The sequence below is a fragment of the Bombina bombina genome, chromosome 4 (assembly GCF_027579735.1).
Source record: "Bombina bombina isolate aBomBom1 chromosome 4, aBomBom1.pri, whole genome shotgun sequence".
NCBI lineage: Eukaryota > Metazoa > Chordata > Amphibia > Anura > Bombinatoridae > Bombina > Bombina bombina.
The window spans coordinates 193,167,976-193,192,287 of record NC_069502.1 but is presented as its reverse complement, the minus strand read 5'-3'; the positions used below and the strand labels follow the sequence as shown (position 1 = coordinate 193,192,287).

The window sequence follows — 24,312 nt, the reverse complement described above, 5'->3', positions numbered from 1 at the left end:
CCGCCACCACCTGAATTATACTTATTAACCGCTAATCTGCCACCCTCTACACCACCGCCACTATATTAAATTTATTAAACCCTAAACCTAAGTCTAACCCTAACACCCCCTAACTTAAATATAATTTAAATAAATCTAAATAAATATTCCTATCATTAAATACATTATTCCTATTTAAAACTATTTTTACCTATAAAATAAACCCTAAGCTAGCTACAATATAACTAATAGTTACATTGTATCTATCTTAGGGTTTATTTTTATTTTACAGGCAAGTTTGTATTTATTTGAACTAGATAGAATAGTTATTAAATAGTTATTAACTATTTAATAACTACCTAGTTAAAATAAATACAAAAGTACCTGTAAAATAAAACCTATGTTACACTAACACCTAACACTACACTATAATTATATTAATTCCCTATATTAAATACAAAGATTATCTAAAGTACAAAATAAACAAACACAAAATTACAGAAAATAATAAACAAAATACAAGATTTTTAAACTAATTACACCTAATCTAATCCCCCTAACAAAATAAAAAATCCAATCAGCCAATAGGATTGAGCTCGCATTCTATTGGCTGATTGGAACAGCCAATAGAATGCGAGCTAAATCCTATTGGCTGATTGGATCAGCCAATAGGATTGGATGACTTCACTTAAAGGTACCTTCATTCAACAAGAAGACGTTGTAAGAAGAAGATGCTCCGCATCGGATGTCTTGAAGATGGAGCTGCTCTGCGCCGGATGGATGAAGATAGAAGATGCCGTCTGGATGAAGACTTCTGCCCATCTGGAGGACCACTTCTGCCCGTCTGGAGGACCACTTCTGCCGGATTCGTTGAGGACTTCGGCCAGGTTGGGTGAAGACTTCTCCCGGTAAGGTGATCCTCAAGGGGTTAGTGTTAGGTTTTTTTAAGGGGGTATTGGGTGGGTTTTAGAGTAGGGTTGGTTGTGTGGGTGGTGGCTTTTAATGTTGGGGGGGATTTGTAATTTTTTTTACAGGTAAAAGAGCTGATTACTTTGGGGCAATGCCCCACAAAAGGCCCTTTTAAGGGCTATTTATAATTTAGTGTAGGGTAGGGCTTTTTTTATTTTGGGCAGGCTTTTTTATTTTATTAGGGGGATTAGATTAGGTGTAATTAGTTTAAAAATCTTGTAATTTGTTTATTATTTTCTGTAATTTAGTGGGGGGGGGGTTGTACTTTAGATAATTTTATTTAATTGTATTTAATTGTATTTAATGTAGGGAATTAATTTAATTATAGTATAGTGTTAGGTGTTAGTGTAACATAGGTTAGGTTTTATTTTACAGGTACTTTTGTATTTATTTTAACTAGGTAGTTATTAAATAGTTAATAACTATTTAATAACTATTCTATCTAGTTCAAATAAATACAAACTTGCATGTAAAATAAAAATAAACCCTAAACTAGCTACAATGTAACTATTAGCAATATTGTAGCTAGCTTGGGGTTTATTTTATAGGTAAGTATTTAGTTTTAAATAGGAATAATTTATTTAATGATAGGAATATTTATTTAGATTTATTTAAATTATATTTAAGTTAGGGGGTGTTAGGGTTAGACTTAGGTTTCAGGGTTAATACATTTAATATAGTGGCGGTGGTGTAGGGGGTGGCAGATTAGGCGTTAATAAGTATAATTTAGTTTTAGATAACCCTTAATGGGTGTATTACCTTTAAGTTTCCTTCAGATTAGGATTTTAAACAGAAAACATTAAACTAAAAATGAAATTACACTTTTTTTCCCATAATTTAAATATATGTATGTATCTAGGGACACGGTCTAGCTAATCTATCTCTTACATGGATGATATGTATTATTATTTTTTATATGAATTGTGGCATTATAGGCAATATAAATTAAGTATAGATATATAACAAGTTCTGATATAGCATCTAAGTTTAAAGGGAACATACTTTTTAATCAAAATCTTTAATATTTTAATAACGCTCCTTAAGATAACTAAGTTTTGATATGCGCTAATCCACAACCGCTGTATAGGTATATATATATCTATATATAGATATATATATATATATATATATATATATATATATATATATATATATATAAAATATATATATGTACAGTATATATATAGAAATACAATAAAAATAACAAGTTACTGAATGTGAAGCACAAAAAGAACAAAAAAAATGACTGAATGTTACTTTTCCACACTAAATACATAGTAAAACACTTTATTAAATACTACTATGGAATAATTATTTAGACATACATATATTAAAGCCCTTTGCATTCATATATATGGCCATATACAATATAATGTACCTTTTAACCCTTATAAATATTTGTTATGAATATTTATATGACTAATTTTTTATTGTGTTTTATAAGAGTGTCACAGTTTATTTTAGTGCATTTATATTGTGTTTAGTGCAACCTTGTTTTAACTCACTACCCTTTACTCAAGGTTTTCAGTAGTTCTAACCTGTCAAGCGTAAATCGTGATTGCGCTCTCATGTTTACTTTCAACTTGTAGTACAAGCACTATTTCTGTCACACGAAGAAAAACCTGTATTGCACCACTTATAATCTAGCCCTTAATGTTTACAAAGATATAATTGGCATGTCAAGTGTATTAATTTCTGATTATTGTATCATATATTAATGTTCCTCATGTTTTGTAACTTTGAATACCCCACCTATAACTTTAGGCTAACGTGTAAATGAGTTATATTAACATTGTTGTTAATTATTCCTATTTTAGAAATACCTTGCAAATGTGTTATAAAATATATTTCCATGAGAACTGCATACTATTATAGATTCAAAGATTCATGATTTTGATATGTGTTATTCTCAATGGTGCGAAAAGGCATTGGGATCCACATGATAAATTACAAAGCTAGTGGAACTCAACTAACTATTGATATGTTTTATGATAATATTAAATGAAACAAAAAATGTAGTTAATTAATTGGAACCTCTGGTAATACTTCTATATTTTTTCACCTAGAATTCCTAAATTCCTAAAATAAAAGAAATGTTATTTAGCGTATTACAGTAATAATGAAATTCATCATTTTTAAAAAATAAAATAAAAAAACTTTTATTATGGAAGTAATTAATTTTGTATGTATCTAACATAGCAGACAGGAAAAAGCAATTCAAAGAGAATATAAAAATATGAAACAATTTCATAATATTTCGGATAAATCACTGGAGCATGAGTTATCTTTCAATTAAATGTTGTGTATGTAACGCTTGTTAAAACACTATATTTCGACATATTAAAAGCAAAAGTTGTTCAAGTAGAAGTGTTAAAAGCTTTTTTTTAATTTTTTTTTAATATTGCCAAATATGCCATAAAATTCCTTTTAAATCTAATAGTGAGAATCTTTTCTTAAAATAGGTTCTGGTGTGTAGACCTTTTATAAGTATTAGTCACACCATATTATCATTAAAACTATTTAGGCAAATATTATATAATGTTTTTTTTTTATAGATCTTATTAGTATATTATCATATATTCATCATATAATGTATTATGGTTTATTCATTTATAAAAAGGTATTGAAGAAAATGATATAAGATTGCATTTAAAAGATTAAACAAAAACTGTATTTAAAGGGACATGATACCCAAAGCTTTTAGCAAATTAAAGTCATGCAGCATATTTTTAAAAATCTGACTAGAAAATACTACATGAACATCTCGCATAAAAAATTATGTTATTTTACCTCAAAATTTCCTCAGTAGCTGCATTAAGTTGTAAAGGATCTTTAAACAGCCAGTTAGGATGCTGGTCCCAGGACTTGCAAGGGAGAGTACATCTGGCATGTCACTTTATTTCCTTCTTCAGTTTAAAGAAGTTTACTATGAGATCTTGCAAAAATTGTAAAGAAATCCTGTGAGGTTATTGTGAAATCCCACAAGATTACAGTAAAGAAAAGTGTAAACAGCACTAATCAATTATAGTGATTATCTGTTTTGTTTTCATCATGCAGATGGCAGTAAAAAGAATAGCAAAATAACATACTCTTGTGAGCTGAAGACATTTTGAGGTAAAATATCTTCCTTTTTACATAGAGAGAGATGTTCAGGTAATATTTTCTAGTTCAGTATTTACAGATATGCTGCATCACTTTCAAGGATACACAAATCCCCATGTGAATTAACTTGCATGTACTATTATTATTATTTATTTTATTATTATTTTCTTTACATATAATTTGTTTTCTCACATGTGAACAAATATAATTTTAAATAATAAAAATATTAATATTTACCTAAATTGTATTTTTTTTCCAATTTTTTAAAGCGCAGAACTGTTACACTTCACAGACATCCCATTGGTGGATTAGGATTAAGCATTAAGGTAGGTGTCTTTTTTTTTTTTTTTCTTTTTAACAATATAATCCTTCTTCAGGTTCATTAATGTCAGTGGTAATGGATACATTAGATGAAAGGCTGTGTGTAGGATGTAATTATTAGGTTATACATTCTGCAGATCATCTTTATAAATGTATATTTTATTAATTTTCTAACGACATACCTTGATTATGGATATAGTTAAATCTTGCTACATTCAATTGCAGTAAAATGCACTGACAGTTTTATATTTCTCCAGTTACCCTAATATATAGAACAATGACAATGATTTTATAAGTAAAAAAAAAAAAAAATTGTTTCCCTGGTTCTAAAATGTCATCAAGTCAATGGAAATGTACTAATGGAGATTAAAATTAATTGGGATAACAATTTTCTTTGCAAAAATATTACAATAGTAATTTGCATAATAATATTGCATTGTCCAGAAAAAAAGAGATTTTGATTAAAAAGTATGTTCCCTTTAAACTTAGATGCTATATCAGAACTTGTTATATATCTATACTTAATTTATATTGCCTATAATGCACAATTCATATAAAAAATAATAATACATATCATTTAGCTAGACCGTGTCCCTAGATACATACATATATTTAAATTATGGGAAAAAAAGTGTAATTTCATTTTTAGTTTAATGTTTTCTGTTTAAAATCCTAATCTGAAGGAAACTTAAAGGTAATACACCCATTAAGGGTTATCTAAAACTCTTTAAAGGGACATTAAACACTAAACAAATGCTAGACAGAATGATGCATTTAAAGAAAAGATTAGTCTGAGAATAACACGTAGATGTATTTTTTTTAAAGTTTCATTAGTTGTTTAAGTTTTGATAAAATAATTGTAAAGTTTTAGTGTCTATAAAACAATGCAAGCTACCATGTTGTAACTTATTAAATTAGTGACAGTTATAAATAGGTCACCAGAGTGAGCAGCTATTGGCTGTGTGGAATACAACAGTGTACTGCAGTTCCATTTTGAACAGGAACTAAAAATCTCACAACTTTAGAAAAGAATTACAGGAAAAGGAGACAAAATAAATAATTAAAGTATATTGCAGAGTTTATATACAGGTGGCCCTCGGTTTACGCTGGTTCAATTTGCGCCGTTTTAGAATAACAACCTTTTTTTCGGTCATGTGACTGCTATTGAAAAGCTTTGGAAAGCAAAGTGCACTAATTAAAATAGCCAGTAGGTGGAGCTGTCCGCTTGTTTTGCATCAAAGTTATCCAACTTAACAGCCTGAAATTGATCTGTGTACACAGAGCAGACATTAGCTATCAAGCAGCCACTTCCCTATTATCTTCCTGTCCAGCTGCTTGATGTGAGGGTGCCTAACTGCCTATTAATCACTGCAGATTGAAATGCATAAAATAGGTGCAGACCCAATATTATCTAACATGATAGCAATGCAGAGAACTGATTGCAGAAAAATGCAAGTAAAAAAAACGTTTTTGTTTAGTAAACTTAGTTTGATGATGTTACAATCTATATTATTAGGTTTATAATGCTGTTAGGCATTTAAAGTCTTCATTTCAAAGTTTTAAAAATAATGTATTAGGTGTTACTTATGACAATTTTGAGAGGGGCCTGGAACCTAACCCCCTCACTTCCCATTATCTTACATTATAAACTGGGTTTCAATTTACAACAGTTTCGATTTACAACCATTCCTCCTGGAACCTAATCCCGGCGTAAACTGAGGGCTACCTATATATATATATATATATATATATATATATATATATATATATACTGTATATATATATATATATATATACTATTTATCAACTTTTTTTTGTTTGAAACCTGGTTTAATCAAGTGAATATCAAAAAGAGTGAGATCAATATTAATGTTAATGGGACTGTTACATGTTCTATCTTTAATTGGCCAGATTAAAAGTAGCATACTAACGCCTAGATTTAGAGTTTTGCGGCCAAAGGGGTGCGTTAGCTACGCGTGTTTTTTTTCCCCTGCACCTTTTAAATAACGCTGGTATTGAGAGTTCTCTGAAGGGCTGCGGTAGGCTCCAAAAAGGGAGCGCACAGGCATATTTACCGCCACTTCAACTCTCAATACCAGCGTTGCTTACGGTAGCGGCTAGCTGGAAAACGTGCTCGTGCACGATTCCCCCATAGGAAACAATGGGGCAGTTTGGGATTGAAAAAAACCTAACACCTGCAAAAAAGCAGCATTAAGCTCCCAACGCAGCCCCATTGTTTCCTATGGGGAAACACTTTCTAAGTCTGCACCTAACACCCTAACATGAACCCCGAGTCTAAACACCCCTAACCTTACACTTATTAACCCCTAATCTTCCGCCCCCGCTATCACTGACCCCTGCATTATATTATTAACCCCTAATCTGCCGCTCCGTATACCGCCGCATCCTACATTATCCCTATGAACCCCTAATCTGCTGCCCCTAACATCGCTGACACCTATATTATATTTATTAACCCCTAATCTGCCCCCCCAACGTTGCCGCTACTTTACCTACACTTCTTAACCCCTAATCTGCCGACCGGACCTCGCCGCCACTATAATAAATGTATTAACCCCTAAACTGCTGCACTCCCGCCTCACAAACCCTATAATAAATTGTATTAACCCCTAATCTGCCCTCCCTAACATCGCCGACACCTAACTTCAAGTATTAACCCCTAATCTGCCGACCGGACCTCACCGCTACTCTAATAAATGTATTAACCCCTACAGCTAAGTCTAACCCTAACACCCCCTAAGTTAAATATAATTTTTATCTAAAAGTCTTCCTATTTAAAACTAAATACTTACCTGTAAAATGAAACCTAATATAGCTATAATATAACGAATAATTATATTGTAGCTATTTTAGGATTTATATTTATTTTACAGGCAACTTTGTATTTATTTTAACTAGGTACAATAGCTATTAAATAGTTATTTACTATTTAATAGCTACCTAGTTAAAATAATTACAAAATTACCTGTAAAATAAATCCTAACCTAAGTTACAATTAAACCTAACACTACACTATCAATAAATAAATTAAATCAATTAACTACAAGTACCTACAATTAAATAAACTAAACTAAATTATAAAAATAAAAAAAGATTACAAGAATTTTAAGCTACTTACACCTATTCTAAACCCCCTAATAAAATAACAAAGCCCGCCAAAATAAAAAAAATCCCTACCCTAATGTAAATTAAAATAGTTAACAGCTCTATTACCTTACCAGCCCTTAAAAGGGCTTTTTGCGGGGCATGCCCCAAAGAAATCAGCTCTTTTGCCTGTAAAAAAAACACAATACCAGCCCCCAACATTACAACCCACGACCCACATACCCCTACTCTAAACCAAACCCCCCTTAAATAAACCTAACACTACCCCCCTGAAGATCTCCCTACCTTGAGTCGTCTTCACTCAGCCGAGCAGCGATGGACCAAAAGAAGACATCCGGAGCGGCAGAAGCCTTCATCCTATCCGGGAAGAAGAGGACATCCGGACCGGCAAACATCTTCATCCAAGCAGCATCTTCTATCTTCATCCATCCGACGAGGAGCGGCTCCATCTTCAAGACCTCCGAAGCGGAACATCCTCTTCTCCCGACGACTAGACGACGAATGAAGGTTCCTTTAAGTGACGTCATCCAAGATGGCGTCCCTCGAATTCCAATTGGCTGATAGGATTCTATCAGCCAATCGGAATTAAGGTAGGAAAAATCAGATTGAGCTTGCATTCTATTGGCTGTTCCGATCAGCCAATAGAATGCGAGCTCAATCTGATTGGCTGATTGGATAAGCCAATCCGATTGAACTTGAATCTGATTGGCTGATTCAATCAGCCAAACAGATTTTTCCTACCTTAATTCCGATTGGCGGATAGAATCCTATCAGCCAATCGAAATTCGAGGGATGCCATCTTGGATGACGTCACTTAAAGGAACCTTCATTGGTCGTCTAGTCGTCAGGAGAAGAGGATGTTCCGCGCCGGAGGTCTTGAAGATGAAGCCGCTCCTCGTCGGATGAATGAAGATAGAAGATGCTGCTTGGATGAAGATGTTTGCCGCTCCGGATGTCCTCTTCTGCCCAGATAGGATGAAGACTTCTGCTGTTCCGGATGTCTTCTTTTGGTCCATCGCTGCTCGGCTGAGTGAAGACAATTTAAGGTAGGGAGATCTTCAGGGGGGTAGTGTTAGGTTTATTTAAGGGAAGTTTGGGTTAGAGTAGGTTTTTTTTTTGTAATTTAGTTTAGTTTTTTTAATTGTAGGTAATTGTAGGTAATTTATTTAATTAATTTAATGATAGTGTAGTGTTAGGTTTAATTGTAACTTAGGTTAGGATTTATTTTACAGGTAATTTTTTAATTATTTTAACTAGGTAGCTATTAAATAGTAAATAACTATTTAATAGCTATTGTACCTAGTTTAAATATAATACAAAGTTGCCTGTAAAATAAATATAAATCCTAAAATAGCTGCAATATAATTATTCGTTATATTGTAGCTATATTAGGGTTTATTTTACAGGTAAGTATTTAGTTTTAAATAGGAAGACTTTAGTTAATAATATTTAATTTATTTCGTTAGATAAAAATGATATTTAACTTAGGGGGGTGTTAGGGTTAGACCTAGCTTTAGGGGTTAATACATTTATTAGAGTAGCGGCGAGGTCCGGTCGGCAGATTAGGGGTTAATACTTGAAGTTAGGTGTCGCCGATGTTAGGGAGGGCAGATTAGGGGTTAATATAATTTATTATAGGGTTTGTGAGGCGGGAGTGTGGCGAGGTCCGGTCGGAAGATTAGGGGTTAATAACTGTAGGTAAGGTAGTTGCGATGGTGGGGGGGGGGCATATTAGGGGTTAATAAATATTATGTAGGTGTCGGCGATGTTAGGGGCAGCAGATTAGGGGTACATAGGGATAATGTAGGTGGCGGCGGTGTGCGGTCGGCAGATTAGGGGTTAAAAAAATTATTAGAGTGGCGGCGATGTGGGGGGGGCCTCGGTTTATGGGTACATAGGTAGTTTATGGGTGTTAGTGTACTTTATAGCACAGTAGTTAAGTTCTTTATAAACCGGCATTAGCCCATAAAGCTCTTAACTCCTGACCTTTTTCTGCGGCTGGAGTATTGTCTGCAGAGGGTCTACCGCTCACTTCAGCCAAGACTCTAAATACCGGCGTTAGGAAGATCCCATTGAAAATATAGGATATGCAATTGGCGTAAGGGGATCTGCGGTATGGAAAAGCCACGGCTGGAAAGTGAGCGTTAGACCCTTTCCTGACTGACTCTAAATACCAGCGGGCAGTAAAAAGCAGCGTTAGGACCCATTAACGCTGCTTTTGATGGCTAACACAGAACTCTAAATCTAGGCATAAATAAATAAAAGATTGCACGGTAATTGCATTCAAAGTAAAAAATGATTGCATCCGTATTAGCATGCACATTACAAGTTGAAGTAAAAAGTTAGTTAGAGCGAGCAAAAGACCAAGGCACACAAACTTTAAGACTTTGCATATTGTGACCGTTTTTACGCATTTTTACTTATATGAAGCACCTATTTGTTACTGCTCGCTCACTAACCTGACACTGCACTAAATCAACTGCGCTAAACCTGAAGGTGTTAGGAATACTTTATGGACTATTTGGGGCCCCGTCACCACAGATGACACCCTCAGAATCATGAAATCCATCCACTCTGGTGCACCCTCGGACCCATGCCCCCATCACATATTCAACAAAGCAAGCAACATTATCACCCCTGAACTCTGCCGCACCATCAACTGCTCCATCAAAACCGGCACCTTCCCGGATATCTGGAAGCCCACGGAACTGAAACCTCTGCTGAAGAAACCCTCGGCAGACCCCCACGGACCCGAATAACTACCACCCCATCTCTCTACTCCCCTTCCCGGCCAAAGTCATGGAGAAGTCCATCAACTTGCAACTTATTGACCACATTGAGGTCAACCACATCCTGGACCACTCCCAATCCAGTTTCAGAAGCAACCACAGCAACGAGACCGCCCTCCTCGCTGCCACAGACGACATCCGCGCCATTCTCGACTCTCCCTCATCCTTCTAGAGCTCTCAGCAGCTTTCAACACTGTCGACCACAACATTCTCCGCACCCACCTACACGATGCCAGCATCCACAGCAAAGCCCTGGAATGGATCACCTCTTTCCTCATGGGCAGGACCCAGAAAGTCAGACTTATGCCTTTCTCCTCCAAACCCACACCAGTCAACTTGGTGTACCGTTAGGCTCTTCGCTGAGCCCCACCCTCTTCAACATCTACATGGCCCCTCTTGCCGCCATCATCCGATGCCATGACCTCATTATCGTCTCCTACGCCGACGACACCCAGTTAATCATCTCACTCACCCGAGATCCCACCACGGCTAAAAAGAATGTCCACGAAGGCCGGACAGCAGTCGCCACCTGAATGAAGGACAACCGGCTCAAACTGAACACAGACAAAACCGAAGTCCTCTTTCTCGGACCCAATAAATCTGCATGGGACAACTCCTGGTGGTCCACAGCCCTCGGTCACCCTCCAACCCCAACCAACCATTCACAAAATCTAGGCTTCATCCTGGACTCCTAACTCTCCATGGACCGACAAATCAATGCCATCACCTCAACATGCTTCCACATTCTCCACCTGCTACAAAAAATCTTCAAGTGGATCCCTACCGAAACCAAGAAAACAGTAACCCACGCCCTCGTTAGCAGCCGGTTAGACAACGCCAACGCACTCTATGCTGGCTCCACCATCAAACTCCAAAAGAGACTCCAGCGTGTCCAGAACGCCTCAGCCAGACTCATCCTTGACATCCCCCTCCAATGCCACATCACCGAACACCTAAGGAACCTTCACTGGCTCCCCATCAACACAAGAATCACCTTCAAGCTCCTTACCCACGCGTTCAAGGCCCTACACAACATCAGACCTGAATACCTCAACCACCGTGTAAATTTCTACACCCCCGGCAGACAACTCCGATCGGCAGACCAAACACTCGCAGTCATCCCCCGCATCAGCAAATCCACAGTGGGTGGAAGATCCTTCTCCAACATGGCGGCAAAGACATGGAACACCCTCCCGCTTCACCTCAGACAATCCACCTCTCTTACAAAGTTCAGAAAGGACCTCAAAACCTGTCTCTTCAACAGAATGCCCATCTCCTCCCCCCTCCCCCCTTCTCCTATCCCCTATCCCATTTCCCTTAGCGCCTTGAGACCCTCACGGGTGATTAGTTCATGCTCTATAAGTACCCAAAAGATTTAGATAGATAGATAGATACATGCCTATGTTCTTCACATAGAAGAAAATATTATTTTTATATATATATATATATATATATATTGTGTGAGTGTGTATATATATATTTATATATATCCTATATAATAAAAGGTCAAGTATGTTTGTCCAACATACTATATTGTAGAGACTGCACAAGGACAAACATACCTGGCCTTTAGGATCTGACAACAGAGCAGAGAGGGTGTGTGGAAGCGGTCGTTGCAAGGGGCAGGACCAGGGCATGGACAGGTGGGATGGCCATGATGAGAGGGAGTGGTCGGCGGGAGTGCCGTGATGGTGCATGGCTGGATGGGAACTGGTCAGGTGGGCATGGCTGAGGCATGGTCGGGCATAGTGGCTGTGATGAGGGAGGGAGGGAGGAGAGAATGCAAAAGGGGGGGAGGGCAAAAGAGGGGGAGAGAGAGAGCAAAAAAGAGGGGAGAGAGAGCAAAAGAGAGGGGAGAGAGAACAAAAGAGGGGGAGGGAGAGAACAAAAGAGGGAGGAGAGAGAACAAAAGAGGGGGAGAGAGAGCAAAAGAGAGGGGGGAGAGTGCAAAAGAGAGGGGGGTGAGCAAAAGAGAGGGGGAAGTGAGAGAGAGAGCAAAAGAGAGGGGGGAGAGAAAGCAAAAGAGAGGGGGGAGATAGAGCAAACTAGAGGGGGAGAGTAAGAGAGAGGGGGAGAGTAAGAGAGCAAAAGAAAGGGGGAGAGAGAGAAAGCAAAAGAGAGGGAGAGAGAGAGCAAAAGAGAGGAGGGAGAGCTAGAGAGCAAAAGAGAGGGGGAGATAGAGAGAGAAAAAGAGAGAGGGGAGAGAAAGAGCAAAATAAAGGGGGGGAGAGAGCAAAAAAGAGGGGGGAGAAAGAGAGCAAAAGAGAGGGGGGACAGAGAGAGAGAGCAAAGAGAGAGGAGAGAGAGCAAAAGGGAGGGGAGAGAAAGCAAAAGAAAGGGGAGAGAGAGCAAAATAGAGGGGAGAGCAAAAGAGAGGGGAGAGAGAGCAAAAGAGAGGGGGGAAAATAGCAAAAAAGAGGGGGGAGGGAGAGAGAGGGTGGAGAGGGAGAGAGAGGGGGAGAGAAAGAGAGCAAAAGAGAGGGAGAGAGAGAGCAAAATAGAGGGGGAGAGAGAGGGGGGAGAGAAACAGAGGGGGGGAGAGAGAGAGAGCAAAAGAGAGGGGGAGAAACAGCAAAAGCGAGGGGAAGAGGGAGAGAGGGGGGGAGAGAAAGAGAGCAAAAGAGAGGGGGGAGAGAAACAGAGGGGGAGAGAGGGCAAAAGAGAGGGGGGAGAAACAGCAAAAGAGAGGGGAAGAGGGAGAGAGGGGGGAGAGAAAGAGAGCAAAAGAGAGGGGGGAGGGAGCAAAAGAGAGGGGTGAGATAGAGAAAAAGAGAGGGGGAGAGGGAAAGAGAGGGGGAGGGAAAGAGAGCAAAAGAGAGGGGGGAGAGAGCGAGAGAACAAAATAGATGGGGGAGAGAGAGCAAAAGAGAGGGGGAGAGAGAGAGAGCAAAAGAGAGGGGGAGAGAGAGAGAGCAAAAGAAAGGGGGGAGACAGAGAGCAAAAGAGAGGGGAGAGAGAAATAGCAAAAGAGAGGAGGGAGATAGAGAGCAATAGAGAGGGGGAGAGAGCAAAAGAGAGGGGAGAGAGAGGGCAAAAGAGAGGGAGAGTGAGCAAAAGAGAGGGGAGACCGAGAGAGAGAGATCAAAAGAGAGAGGGAGATAGATAGATAGAGAAAAAGAGAGGGGGAGGGAGAGAGAGGGGGAGAGAAAGAAAGCAAAAGAGAGGGCGGAGAGAGAGAGAACAAAATAGAGGGTAGAAAAAAGAAAAAGAGAGGGGGAGAGAGAGAGCAAAAGAGAGGGAAAGAGAGAGAGAGTAAAAGAGAGGAGGGAGATAGAGAGCAAAAGAGAGGGGGAGAGAGAACAAAAGAGAGAGGTAGAGAGAGCAAAAGAGAGGGGGAGAGAGAGTGAAAAAGAGGGAGAGAGGGAGAGCAAAAGAGAGGGGAGAGAGCAAAAAGAGAGGGAGAGAGAGAGCAAAAAAAGAGGGGAGAGAGCAAAAGAGAGAGGAGAGATAGCAAAAGAGAAGGGAGGAAGGGAGCAAAAGAGAGGGGGAGAGAGAGAGCAAAAGAGAGGAGGGAGAGAGGTTAAAGAGAGGTGGAGAGAGGTTAAAGAGAGGTGGAGAGAGCAAAAGAGAGGGGGAGAGGGAGAGAGAGAGGGGGAAAGGGAGAGAAGGAGAGAAAGAGAACAACAGAGAGGGGGAGAGAGAGTGAAAAAGAGGGAGAGAGGGAGAGCAAAAGAGAGGGGAGAGAGCAAAAAGAGAGGGAGAGAGAGAGCAAAAAAAGAGGGGAGAGAGAGCAAAAGAGAGAGTAGAGATAGCAAAAGAGAGGGGAGGAAGGGAGCAAAAGAGAGGGGGAGAGAGAGAGCAAAAGAGAGGCGGGAGAGAGGTTAAAGAGAGGTGGAGAGAGGTTAAAGAGAGGTGGAGAGAGCAAAAGAGAGGGGGAGAGGGAGAGAGAGGGGGAACGGGAGAGAAGGAGAGAAAGAGAGCAACAGAGAGGGAGAGAGAGAGAGCAAAATACAGGGGGAAAGGAAAGGGGGGGAGAGAAAGAGAGCAAAAAAGAGGGGGAGAGAGCAAAAAATGGGGGAAAGAGAGAGAGAAAAAGAAAGGGGGAGAGAGAGAGCAAAAGAGATGGGGAAGAGAGAGAGAGCAAAAGCAGGGGGAGAGAGCAAAATTGATGGGAAAGGGAGAGAGCAAAAGAGAGGGAGGAGAGAGAGAGCAAAAGAGAGGGAGAGAGAGCAAAAGAGAAGGGAAAGAGAGCAAAAGAGTGGGAGGAGAGGGAGAGAGGGGGGAGAAAGAGAGCAAAAGAGAGGGGGGAGAGAGTTAGCAACAGGGAGGGGAGAGAGATAGAGGGGGGAGCAAAAGAGGGGAGAAGAGAGCAAAAGAAAAGAGAGAGAGCCAAATAAAGGGGGAAGAGAGAGAGAGCAAAAGAGAGGGGGGAGCAAAAGAAAGGCGGGAGAGAAAGAGCAAAAAAGAGGAGGGAGAGACAGAGGGCAAAAGAGAGAGTGGAGAAACAGCATAAGAGAGGGGAAGAGAGAGAGAGGGGGGGAGAGAAAGAGAGCAAAAGAGAGGGGGGAGAGAGAGAGAGCAAAAGAGAAGGGTGAGATAGAGAAAAAGAGAGGGGGAGAGGGAAAGAGAGGGGGAGGGAAAGAGAGCAAAAGAAAGGGGGGAGAGAGCGAGAGAACAAAATAGATGGGGGAGAGAGAGCAAAAGAGAGGGTGAGAGAGAGCAAAAGAAAGGGGGGAGACAGAGAGCAAAAGAGAGGAGAGAGAGAGAGCAAAAGAGAGGAGGGAGATAGAGAGCAAAAGAGAGGGAGATAGAGCAAAAGAGAGGGAGAGAGAGCAAAAGAGAGGGGGAGAGAGAGCAAAAGAGAGGGGGAGAGGGAGAGAGAGAGAGAGAGAGAGAGAGCAAAAGAGAGGGGGGGAGAGAGAGAGAGAGAGAGCAAAAGAGAGGGGGGAGGCAGAGAGAGGGGGGAAGAAAGAGAGCAAAAGAGAGGGGGAGAGAGATAGCAAAAGAGAGGGGGGAAAGAAAGAGCAAAAGAGAGGGGGGAGAGAGAGCAAAGAGAGGGAAGAGAGAGCAAATTAGAGGGGGAGAGAGGGAGCAAATGAAAGGGGAGAGAGAGCAAAAGAGAGGGTGGGAGCAAAAGAGAGGGGGAGAGAAAGAGAGCAAAAGAGAGGTGGGAGAGAGAAAGATCAAAAGAGAGGGGGAGAGAGAGAGGGGGAATGAAAGAGAGCAAAAGAGAGGGGGAGAGAGCAAAATAAATGGGGAGAGATAGCAAAATAAAGGGGGGAGATAGAGCAAAAGTGAGGGGGGAGAGAGAGAGCAAAAGAGAGGGGAATATAGAGAGCAAAAGAGAGGGGGAGAGAGAGAAAAAGAGAGGGGGGGAGAGAGAGCAAAATAATGTGGGGGGAGAGAGCAAAAGAGAGGGTGTGTGTGAGAGAGAGAGAGCAAAATAGAGGGAGGAGAGAGATCTTAAAAGAAAGGGGGAAGAGAAAGCAAGAGAGGGGGAGAGAGAAAAAGAGAGGGGGGAGAGAGCAAGAGAGGGGAGAGAGAGAAAGAGAGAGCAAAAGACAGGGAAGAGATAGAGCAAAAGAGAGGGGGAGGGAGCACAAAAGAGAGGGGGAGAGAGAGCGCATAAGAGAGGGGGAGAGAGAGCACATACGAGAGGGGGGAGAGAGAGTGCATAAGAGAGGGGGGAAAGAGAAATAGCAAAAGAGAGTGGGGGAGAGGGAGCAAGGGGTGAGACCGCTGTACTACAAAAATGGACCATGTACATGGACTTTAGGTCAGTATGACCATGGGGTCAAGTCTGGCCCCCTCGTATGTCAACCTATTTATGGCATGGTTTGAAGATAAGTATCTTTTCAGTACTAGAGATCCCAATGTTCTTCTGTACTGACGGTAGATTGATGACCTCTTTTTTTGATTTGGTGGGGAACCTTTGAAGAAATGAAGGCTTGAATCCACAACTTGAATTCTTCGGAACCCGCTGTTAAATTTAAAAGTGAGATGAGCACTGAAAGTATACACTTTCTGGACCTGTGCATATTCAAATCAGAAACTGAAGAGGATTGCTGCTTAAAAACAACGCTATATTCCAAGCCAACAAACAGAAATACTCTATTACAGTTTGATAGCTACCATCCCATACAGTTTAAGAAGGGGATTGTCATATCCCAGTTTATGAGGGTCATATGGAATAACCCTGAAGTGAACCGGAGAATGGTACAGTTGGAGGAGATGAGAGAAAAAAATCTGAATAGGGGCTATAACCCGAGTATGCTCTCCGAAATCCTTGGGGAGGTAATACAATTTGATCGTAATATGCTTATACAAAGGAAGCAGAAAAAGATGAGAAGGAAGTGAACCCCCGATTCAGTTTATCACAAATTATACCCCTGCCACCTCCAAAGTAAGAGAAGTCATCAAAAGAAATTGGCCCCTGATCAGGGGGGAAAGAACTCTACCTTTCAGGGATAAGCCACCTCCTAGGGTAGTACATAAGAGTGGCCATAATTTAAAATCCTTATTGATGAGAACAGATCCCTGGAAGAAGGAAAAGTCCTGGCTCCAGAAAGTAAAAAATGGATGCTACAAATGTGGAAGCTGTGTGACCTGTAGCTCCCTCCTCACTGGAGAAAATTTCATCACCCCGGATAAACTAAATCCTATTGGATTAGACATCGGCTCACCTGCACCTCGGATTTTGAGGTATATTTTTTGTTTTGTCCCTGTGGACGCTACTATGTAGGCAAGACCAGTACCACCTTCTGTGAGAGATTCGCTAATCATAAAAGTGCTATCAGAACTGCCCTTAAAGAGGGACACTCTGATCAGCCTGTGCCGATGCATTTTCTTGAACAGTAACATCCCATTTCTTCACTTAGAGCAATGCTGATTGATAGAGTGCCCCCCTGAAACGAGGGGGTGACAGGAATTGAGAATTGTTGAAATGTGAAGCACTGTGGATACACAGGCTTGATACCCTCTTTCCGATTGGCTTAAATGCAAATATAGACTATGCCTTGTTTTATTGAAATATGCTTTTCAGGCATTTGTATGTAGCCCTGTGAACTTGATATGCTGCTTCTGATATGCAAATTCTTACTGTCCTCGCTTTGTTGTTGTGCTCTTTCCCTCTTATATCACTGTCTCTCTTATTGGTTGCCACCCTTGTCGATTCTTTGTTGGTTCTTGGTGCATAAGGGCTTAGACTCTTAGCTGGGTATTTCATGGTCTTGGTACTGAACTATCCGGGTTGGATGGTCCTTTATTGGTGGTGTAATGGTGATAGCAATCACTTATGATGTTGAGTGACTGCTCCCCTACCTAATGGTGAGGTGACTTTTTATTCTGACTTTTTTCTGGTCTTTGGCTAAATTGTTATCTACAACTTACACTTCAGCAGGTTTGGCTTTTCTGCCTGGGACACTGTCAGGTTTTGGGGCAGTGTACTACAAGGGTGTGGTTTCTTGAGTCTTTGTTGGTCCTTTGTTGTTTGATGACTATCTATTGGCGCTATATGGTGTAGTTTGAATTGAGCCCGATTGGTATATAAGGTTCAGTTATGTGTGCTTCATATGGTTGGGCTTTTAGAATGGGATTGGCTGACACTCACAGTCACTCGGGTCCCTGTTTGGTAAGGCTGAAGCCAATTCTTTGTTTTCTTGTTTGCTGTAGGGTAATTAGCATCTCTTATATGGCCATTATCTTTTTCCTACGCTTGATTCTAAGTGGGATTGTTTGGGTTTAGCACTTCTGTGATATGTATCATTTTATTTATTTTATTTGTGTCTCCCTCATGCAACTGTGATGCTTAAGACTCCTTGGCTTTTGTGACATAAGACTCCTTGGCTTTTGTGACGCATTGTAGGGGTAGGTTGTTGTACCCGTGGATGTACATTGTTTGCTTTCGCTGGCTGGGGTGTTGCTTTGTTATGCACTCTGATTGGGTCCGCTCCCTCTGGCTCGTGTTAGGGAGTGTGAACTATGGATTTTTTTGGGGAAGGGGGGTGTGGGCACGGCCCATGTGATTGGATGCTGCTCTGGATATGTCCTTTTATAGGTCATGTGAGGGGCATTTCCGGTATCGCATTTTTCTCTGTTCTATTTGGAGTTCGGCTTGTGAGTGGATGCATGCTGCTCTACTTTAGTAAGTTTATACTTTATTATTTCCAGTGTTATTCTGTGCATAAATTGGGTTGTTAGGCTGTTATGTCTGAGGTGTTTTGTCTCATCGTGTTAGCTATGTTGCGGGTTTAACATGCATGCTGGTGTTGTATCATCACTCAGGCTATGCTTAGCTGGTCCGTGTGTATTGTTAGACGTTTAAGTCTGAGGGGTGGCATTCTCACTACCCTAGCTAGGTTGCGTGTTTTGACATGTGTGGTAATATGTTACCGCCACTGAGACAATGTTCGGTCGGTGCCTTTGTTTGGTGTTTGGTTATTTTTTGCACAGCTCATTATTGGGCTATGATGTGATGATATATTTGTAAATGTATATAAAGAAATATATATTTAAAAATAAAAAAATGTATATAAAGAAAATGTATATAAAGAAAAATGTATATAAAGAAATATATATTTAAAAATAAAAAGATTTTTTTAAAGTTATTTTTCTATTCAAAACACATATTAAAAATGAAAAAAAAAATGGTATTGCATGTTTCAAGGTATTTGACTGGGAAGGGATCAAAAGTGTCAATATATGTCTCTATATGTGTATACATGTGTATTTATGTGTTTATATGCACATACATATTTACACATTTACACATATAAACACATATATGCACATATGCACACACACACATACAGGGAGTGCAGAATTATTAGGCAAATGAGTATTTTGACCACATCATCCTCTTTATGCATGTTGTCTTACTCCAAGCTGTATAGGCTCGAAAGCCTACTACCAATTAAGCATATTAGGTGATGTGCATCTCTGTAATGAGAAGGGGTGTGGTCTAATGACATCAACACCCTATATCAGGTGTGCATAATTATTAGGCAACTTCCTTTCCTTTGGCAAAATGGGTCAAAAGATGGACTTGACAGGCTCAGAAAAGTCAAAAATAGTGAGATATCTTGCAGAGGGATGCAGCACTCTTAAAATTACAAAGCTTCTGAAGCGTGATCATCGAACAATCAAGCGTTTCATTCAAAATAGTCAACAGGGTCGCAAGAAGCGTGTGGAAAAACCAAGGCGCAAAATAACTGCCCATGAACTGAGAAATGTCAAGCGTGCAGCTGCCAAGATGCCACTTGCCACCAGTTTGGCCATATTTCAGAGCTTTTTTTTTTTGCATACAAAGAGAGAAGCACTCTACCAGGAACGAACAACAGCTCAGTGGCTTGTTCTATGGCGATTTACCACCCGGAAGCAGCCTCTTTTAGACCAGTGTGCTTTTCACAGAAGAAAACTTTCCTGAAGTATATCAGTCTGATCCCGCCAAGTAAGGTCAGTCCAGCCCCGAAATACCAGGCAATTCTCCTCTGAACAAGGAACATGACAACCCCAGACGATCGTTTCGGCCTCCTATGGGCCTCGTCAGTGAGGTGCAGCCACATTCCTCTAAGCACACTGGGCAAGGAGTCCACGTCTGGTTTCCCCCATCACCCATAGGGAGACTTCCCCAGGGTCATAATAATTTGCATACAAAGAGAGAAGCACTCTACCAGGAACGAACAACAGCTCCGTGGCTTGTTCTATGGCGATTTACCACCCGGAAGCAGCCTCTTTTAGACCAGTGTGCTTTTCACAGAAGAAAACTTTCCTGAAGTATATCAGTCTGATCCCGCCAAGTAAGGTCAGTCCAGCCCCGAAATACCAGGCAATTCTCCTCTGAACAAGGAACATGACAACCCCAGACGATCGTTTCGGCCTCCTATGGGCCTCGTCAGTGAGGTGCAGCCACATTCCTCTAAGCACACTGGGCAAGGAGTCCACGTCTGGTTTCCCCCATCACCCATAGGGAGACTTCCCCAGGGTCATAATAATTTGCATACAAAGAGAGAAGCACTCTACCAGGAACGAACAACAGCTCAGTGGCTTGTTCTATGGCGATTTACCACCCGGAAGCAGCCTCTTTTAGACCAGTGTGCTTTTCACAGAAGAAAACTTTCCTGAAGTATATCAGTCTGATCCCGCCAAGTAAGGTCAGTCCAGCCCCGAAATACCAGGCAATTCTCCTCTGAACAAGGAACATGACAACCCCAGACGATCGTTTCGGCCTCCTATGGGCCTCGTCAGTGAGGTGCAGCCACATTCCTCTAAGCACACTGGGCAAGGAGTCCACGTCTGGTTTCCCCCATCACCCATAGGGAGACTTCCCCAGGGTCATAATAATTTGCATACAAAGAGAGAAGCACTCTACCAGGAACGAACAACAGCTCAGTGGCTTGTTCTATGGCGATTTACCACCCGGAAGCAGCCTCTTTTAGACCAGTGTGCTTTTCACAGAAGAAAACTTTCCTGAAGTATATCAGTCTGATCCCGCCAAGTAAGGTCAGTCCAGCCCCGAAATACCAGGCAATTCTCCTCTGAACAAGGAACATGACAACCCCAGACGATCGTTTGGGCCTCCTATGGGCCTCGTCAGTGAGGTGCAGCCACATTCCTCTAAGCACACTGGGCAAGGAGTCCACGTCTGGTTTCCCCCATCACCCATAGGGAGACTTCCCCAGGGTCATAATAATTTGCATACAAAGAGAGAAGCACTCTACCAGGAACGAACAAAAGCTCAGTGGCTTGTTCTATGGTGATTTACCACCCGGAAGCAGCCTCTTTTAGACCAGTGTGCTTTTCACAGAAGAAAACTTTCCTGAAGTATATCAGTCTGATCCCGCCAAGTAAGGTCAGTCCAGCCCCGAAATACCAGGCAATTCTCCTCTGAACAAGGAACATGACAACCCCAGACTATCGTTTCGGCCTCCTATGGGCCTCGTCAGTGAGGTGCAGCCACATTCCTCTAAGCACACTGGGCAAGGAGTCCACGTCTGGTTTCCCCCATCACCCATAGGGAGACTTCCCCAGGGTCATAATAATTTGCATACAAAGAGAGAAGCACTCTACCAGGAACGAACAACAGCTCAGTGGCTTGTTCTATGGCGATTTACCACCCGGAAGCAGCCTCTTTTAGACCAGTGTGCTTTTCACAGAAGAAAACTTTCCTGAAGTATATCAGTCTGATCCCGCCAAGTAAGGTCAGTCCAGCCCCGAAATACCAGGCAATTCTCCTCTGAACAAGGAACATGACAACCCCAGACGATCGTTTCGGCCTCCTATGGGCCTCGTCAGTGAGGTGCAGCCACATTCCTCTAAGCACACTGGGCAAGGAGTCCACGTCTGGTTTCCCCCATCACCCATAGGGAGACTTCCCCAGGGTCATAATAATTTGCATACAAAGAGAGAAGCACTCTACCAGACTGCTTCTCATTCTGTTTTGCATATGTAAATATGACCCTGGGGATAGTCTCCCTAAGGGTGATGGGGGAAACCAGACGTGGACTCCTTGCCCAATGTGCTTAGAGGGATATGGCTGCACCTCACTGACGAGGCCCAAAGGAGGCCGAAACGATCGTCTGGGGTTGTCATGTTCCTTGTTCAGAGGAGAATTGCCTGGTATTTCGGGGCTGGACTGACCATGTTGGCGGGATCAGACTGATATACTACAGGAAAGTTTTCCTCTGTGAAAAGCACAATTGGGCAGAAAGAAGCTACTAACAGGTGGTAACCGGGCCATAGAACAAGCTATTGATGCTGCTGTTCGTTCCTGGCAGACTGCTTCTCATTCTGTTTTGCATATGTAAATATGACCCTGGGGATAGTCTCCCTAAGGGTGATGGGGGAAACCAGACGTGGACTCCTTGCCCAATGTGCTTAGAGGGATATGGCTGCACCTCACTGACGAGGCCCAAAGGAGGCCGAAACGATCGTCTGGGGTTGTCATGTTCCTTGTTCAGAGGAGAATTGCCTGGTATTTCGGGGCTGGACTGACCATGTTGGCGGGATCAGACTGATATACTACAGGAAAGTTTTCCTCTGTGAAAAGCACAATTGGGCAGAAAGAAGCTACTACCAGGTGGTAACCGGGCCATAGAACAAGCTATTGATGCTGCTGTTCGTTCCTGGCAGACTGCTTCTCATTCTGTTTTGCATATGTAAATATGACCCTGGGGATAGTCTCCCTAAGGGTGATGGGGGAAACCAGACGTGGACTCCTTGCCCAATGTGCTTAGAGGGATATGGCTGCACCTCACTGACGAGGCCCGAAGGAGGCCGAAACGATCGTCTGGGGTTGTCATGTTCCTTGTTCAGAGGAGAATTGCCTGGTATTTCGGGGCTGGACTGACCATGTTGGCGGGATCAGACTGATATACTACAGGAAAGTTTTCCTCTGTGAAAAGCACAATTGGGCAGAAAGAAGCTACTACCAGGTGGTAACCGGGCCATAGAACAAGCTATTGATGCTGCTGTTCGTTCCTGGCAGACTGCTTCTCATTCTGTTTTGCATATGTAAATATGACCCTGGGGATAGTCTCCCTAAGGGTAATGGGGGAAACCAGACGTTGACTCCTTGCCCAATGTGCTTAGAGGGATATGGCTGCACCTCACTGACGAGGCCCAAAGGAGGCCGAAACGATCGTCTGGGGTTGTCATGTTCCTTGTTCAGAGGAGAATTGCCTGGTATTTCGGGGCTGGACTGACCATGTTGGCGGGATCAGACTGATATACTACAGGAAAGTTTTCCTCTGTGAAAAGCACAATTGGGCAGAAAGAAGCTACTACCAGGTGGTAACCGGGCCATAGAACAAGCTATTGATGCTGCTGTTCGTTCCTGGCAGACTGCTTCTCATTCTGTTTTGCACATATTTCAGAGCTGCAACATCACTGGAGTGCCCAAAAGCACAAGGTGTGCAATACTCAGAGACATGGCCAAGGTAAGAAAGGCTGAAAGACGACCACCACTGAACAAGACAAAGCTGAAACGTCAAGACTGGGCCAAGAAATATCTCAACTGATTTTTCTAAGGTTTTATGGACTGATGAAATGAGAGTGAGTCTTGATGGGCCAGATGGATGGGCCCGTGGCTGGATTGGTAAAGGGCAGAGAGCTCCAGTCCGACTCAGACGCCAGCAAGGTGGAGGTGGAGTACTGGTTTGGGCTGGTATCATCAAAGATGAGCTTGTGGGGCCTTTTTGGGTTGAGGATGGAGTCAAGCTCAACTCCCAGTCCTACTGCCAGTTTCTGGAAGACACCTTCTTCAAGCAGTGGTACAGGAAGAAGTCTGCATCCTTCAAGAAAAACATGATTTTCATGCAGGACAATGCTCCATCACACGCGTCCAAGTACTCCACAGCGTGGCTGGCAAGAAAGGGTATAAAAGAAGAAAATCTAATGACATGGCCTCCTTGTTCACCTGATCTGAACCCCATTGAGAACCTGTGGTCCATCATCAAATGTGAGATTTACAAGGAGGGAAAACAGTACACCTCTCTGAACAGTGTCTGGGAGGCTGTGGTTGCTGCTGCACGCAATGTTGATGGTGAACAGATCAAAACACTGACAGAATCCATGGATGGCAGGCTTTTGAGTGTCCTTGCAAAGAAAGGTGACTATATTGGTCACTGATTTGTTTTTGTTTTGTTTTTGAATGTCAGAAATGTATATTTGTGAATGTTGAGATGTTATATTGGTTTCACTGGTAAAAATAAATAATTGAAATGGGTATATATTTGTTTTTTGTTAAGTTGCCTAATAATTATGCACAGTAATAGTCACCTGCACACACAGATATCCCCCTAAAATAGCTATAACTAAAAACAAACTAAAAACTACTTCCAAAACTATTCAGCTTTTATATTAATGAGTTTTTTGGGTTCATTGAGAACATGGTTGTTGTTCAATAATAAAATTAATCCTCAAAAATACAACTTGCCTAATAATTCTGCACTCCCTGTATATATATATATATATATATATATATATATATATATATATATATATATATATATATATACTGTATGTATATACTGTATATGTATATTTTTATATATATACTGTGTATATATATATATATATATATATATAT

General features: G+C 41.4%; 1 protein-coding gene across 1 annotated transcript in view; it reads left to right on the top strand.

Annotated features, from left to right (window-relative positions):
• The window catches only part of SNTG2 (syntrophin gamma 2), an 804,523-nt gene that overhangs the window by 38,381 nt on the left and 741,830 nt on the right, over positions 1-24,312 (top strand). The window contains 1 exon segment of the mRNA XM_053711340.1: positions 4,320-4,376. Coding sequence (XP_053567315.1) covers positions 4,320-4,376 — 57 coding nt within the window.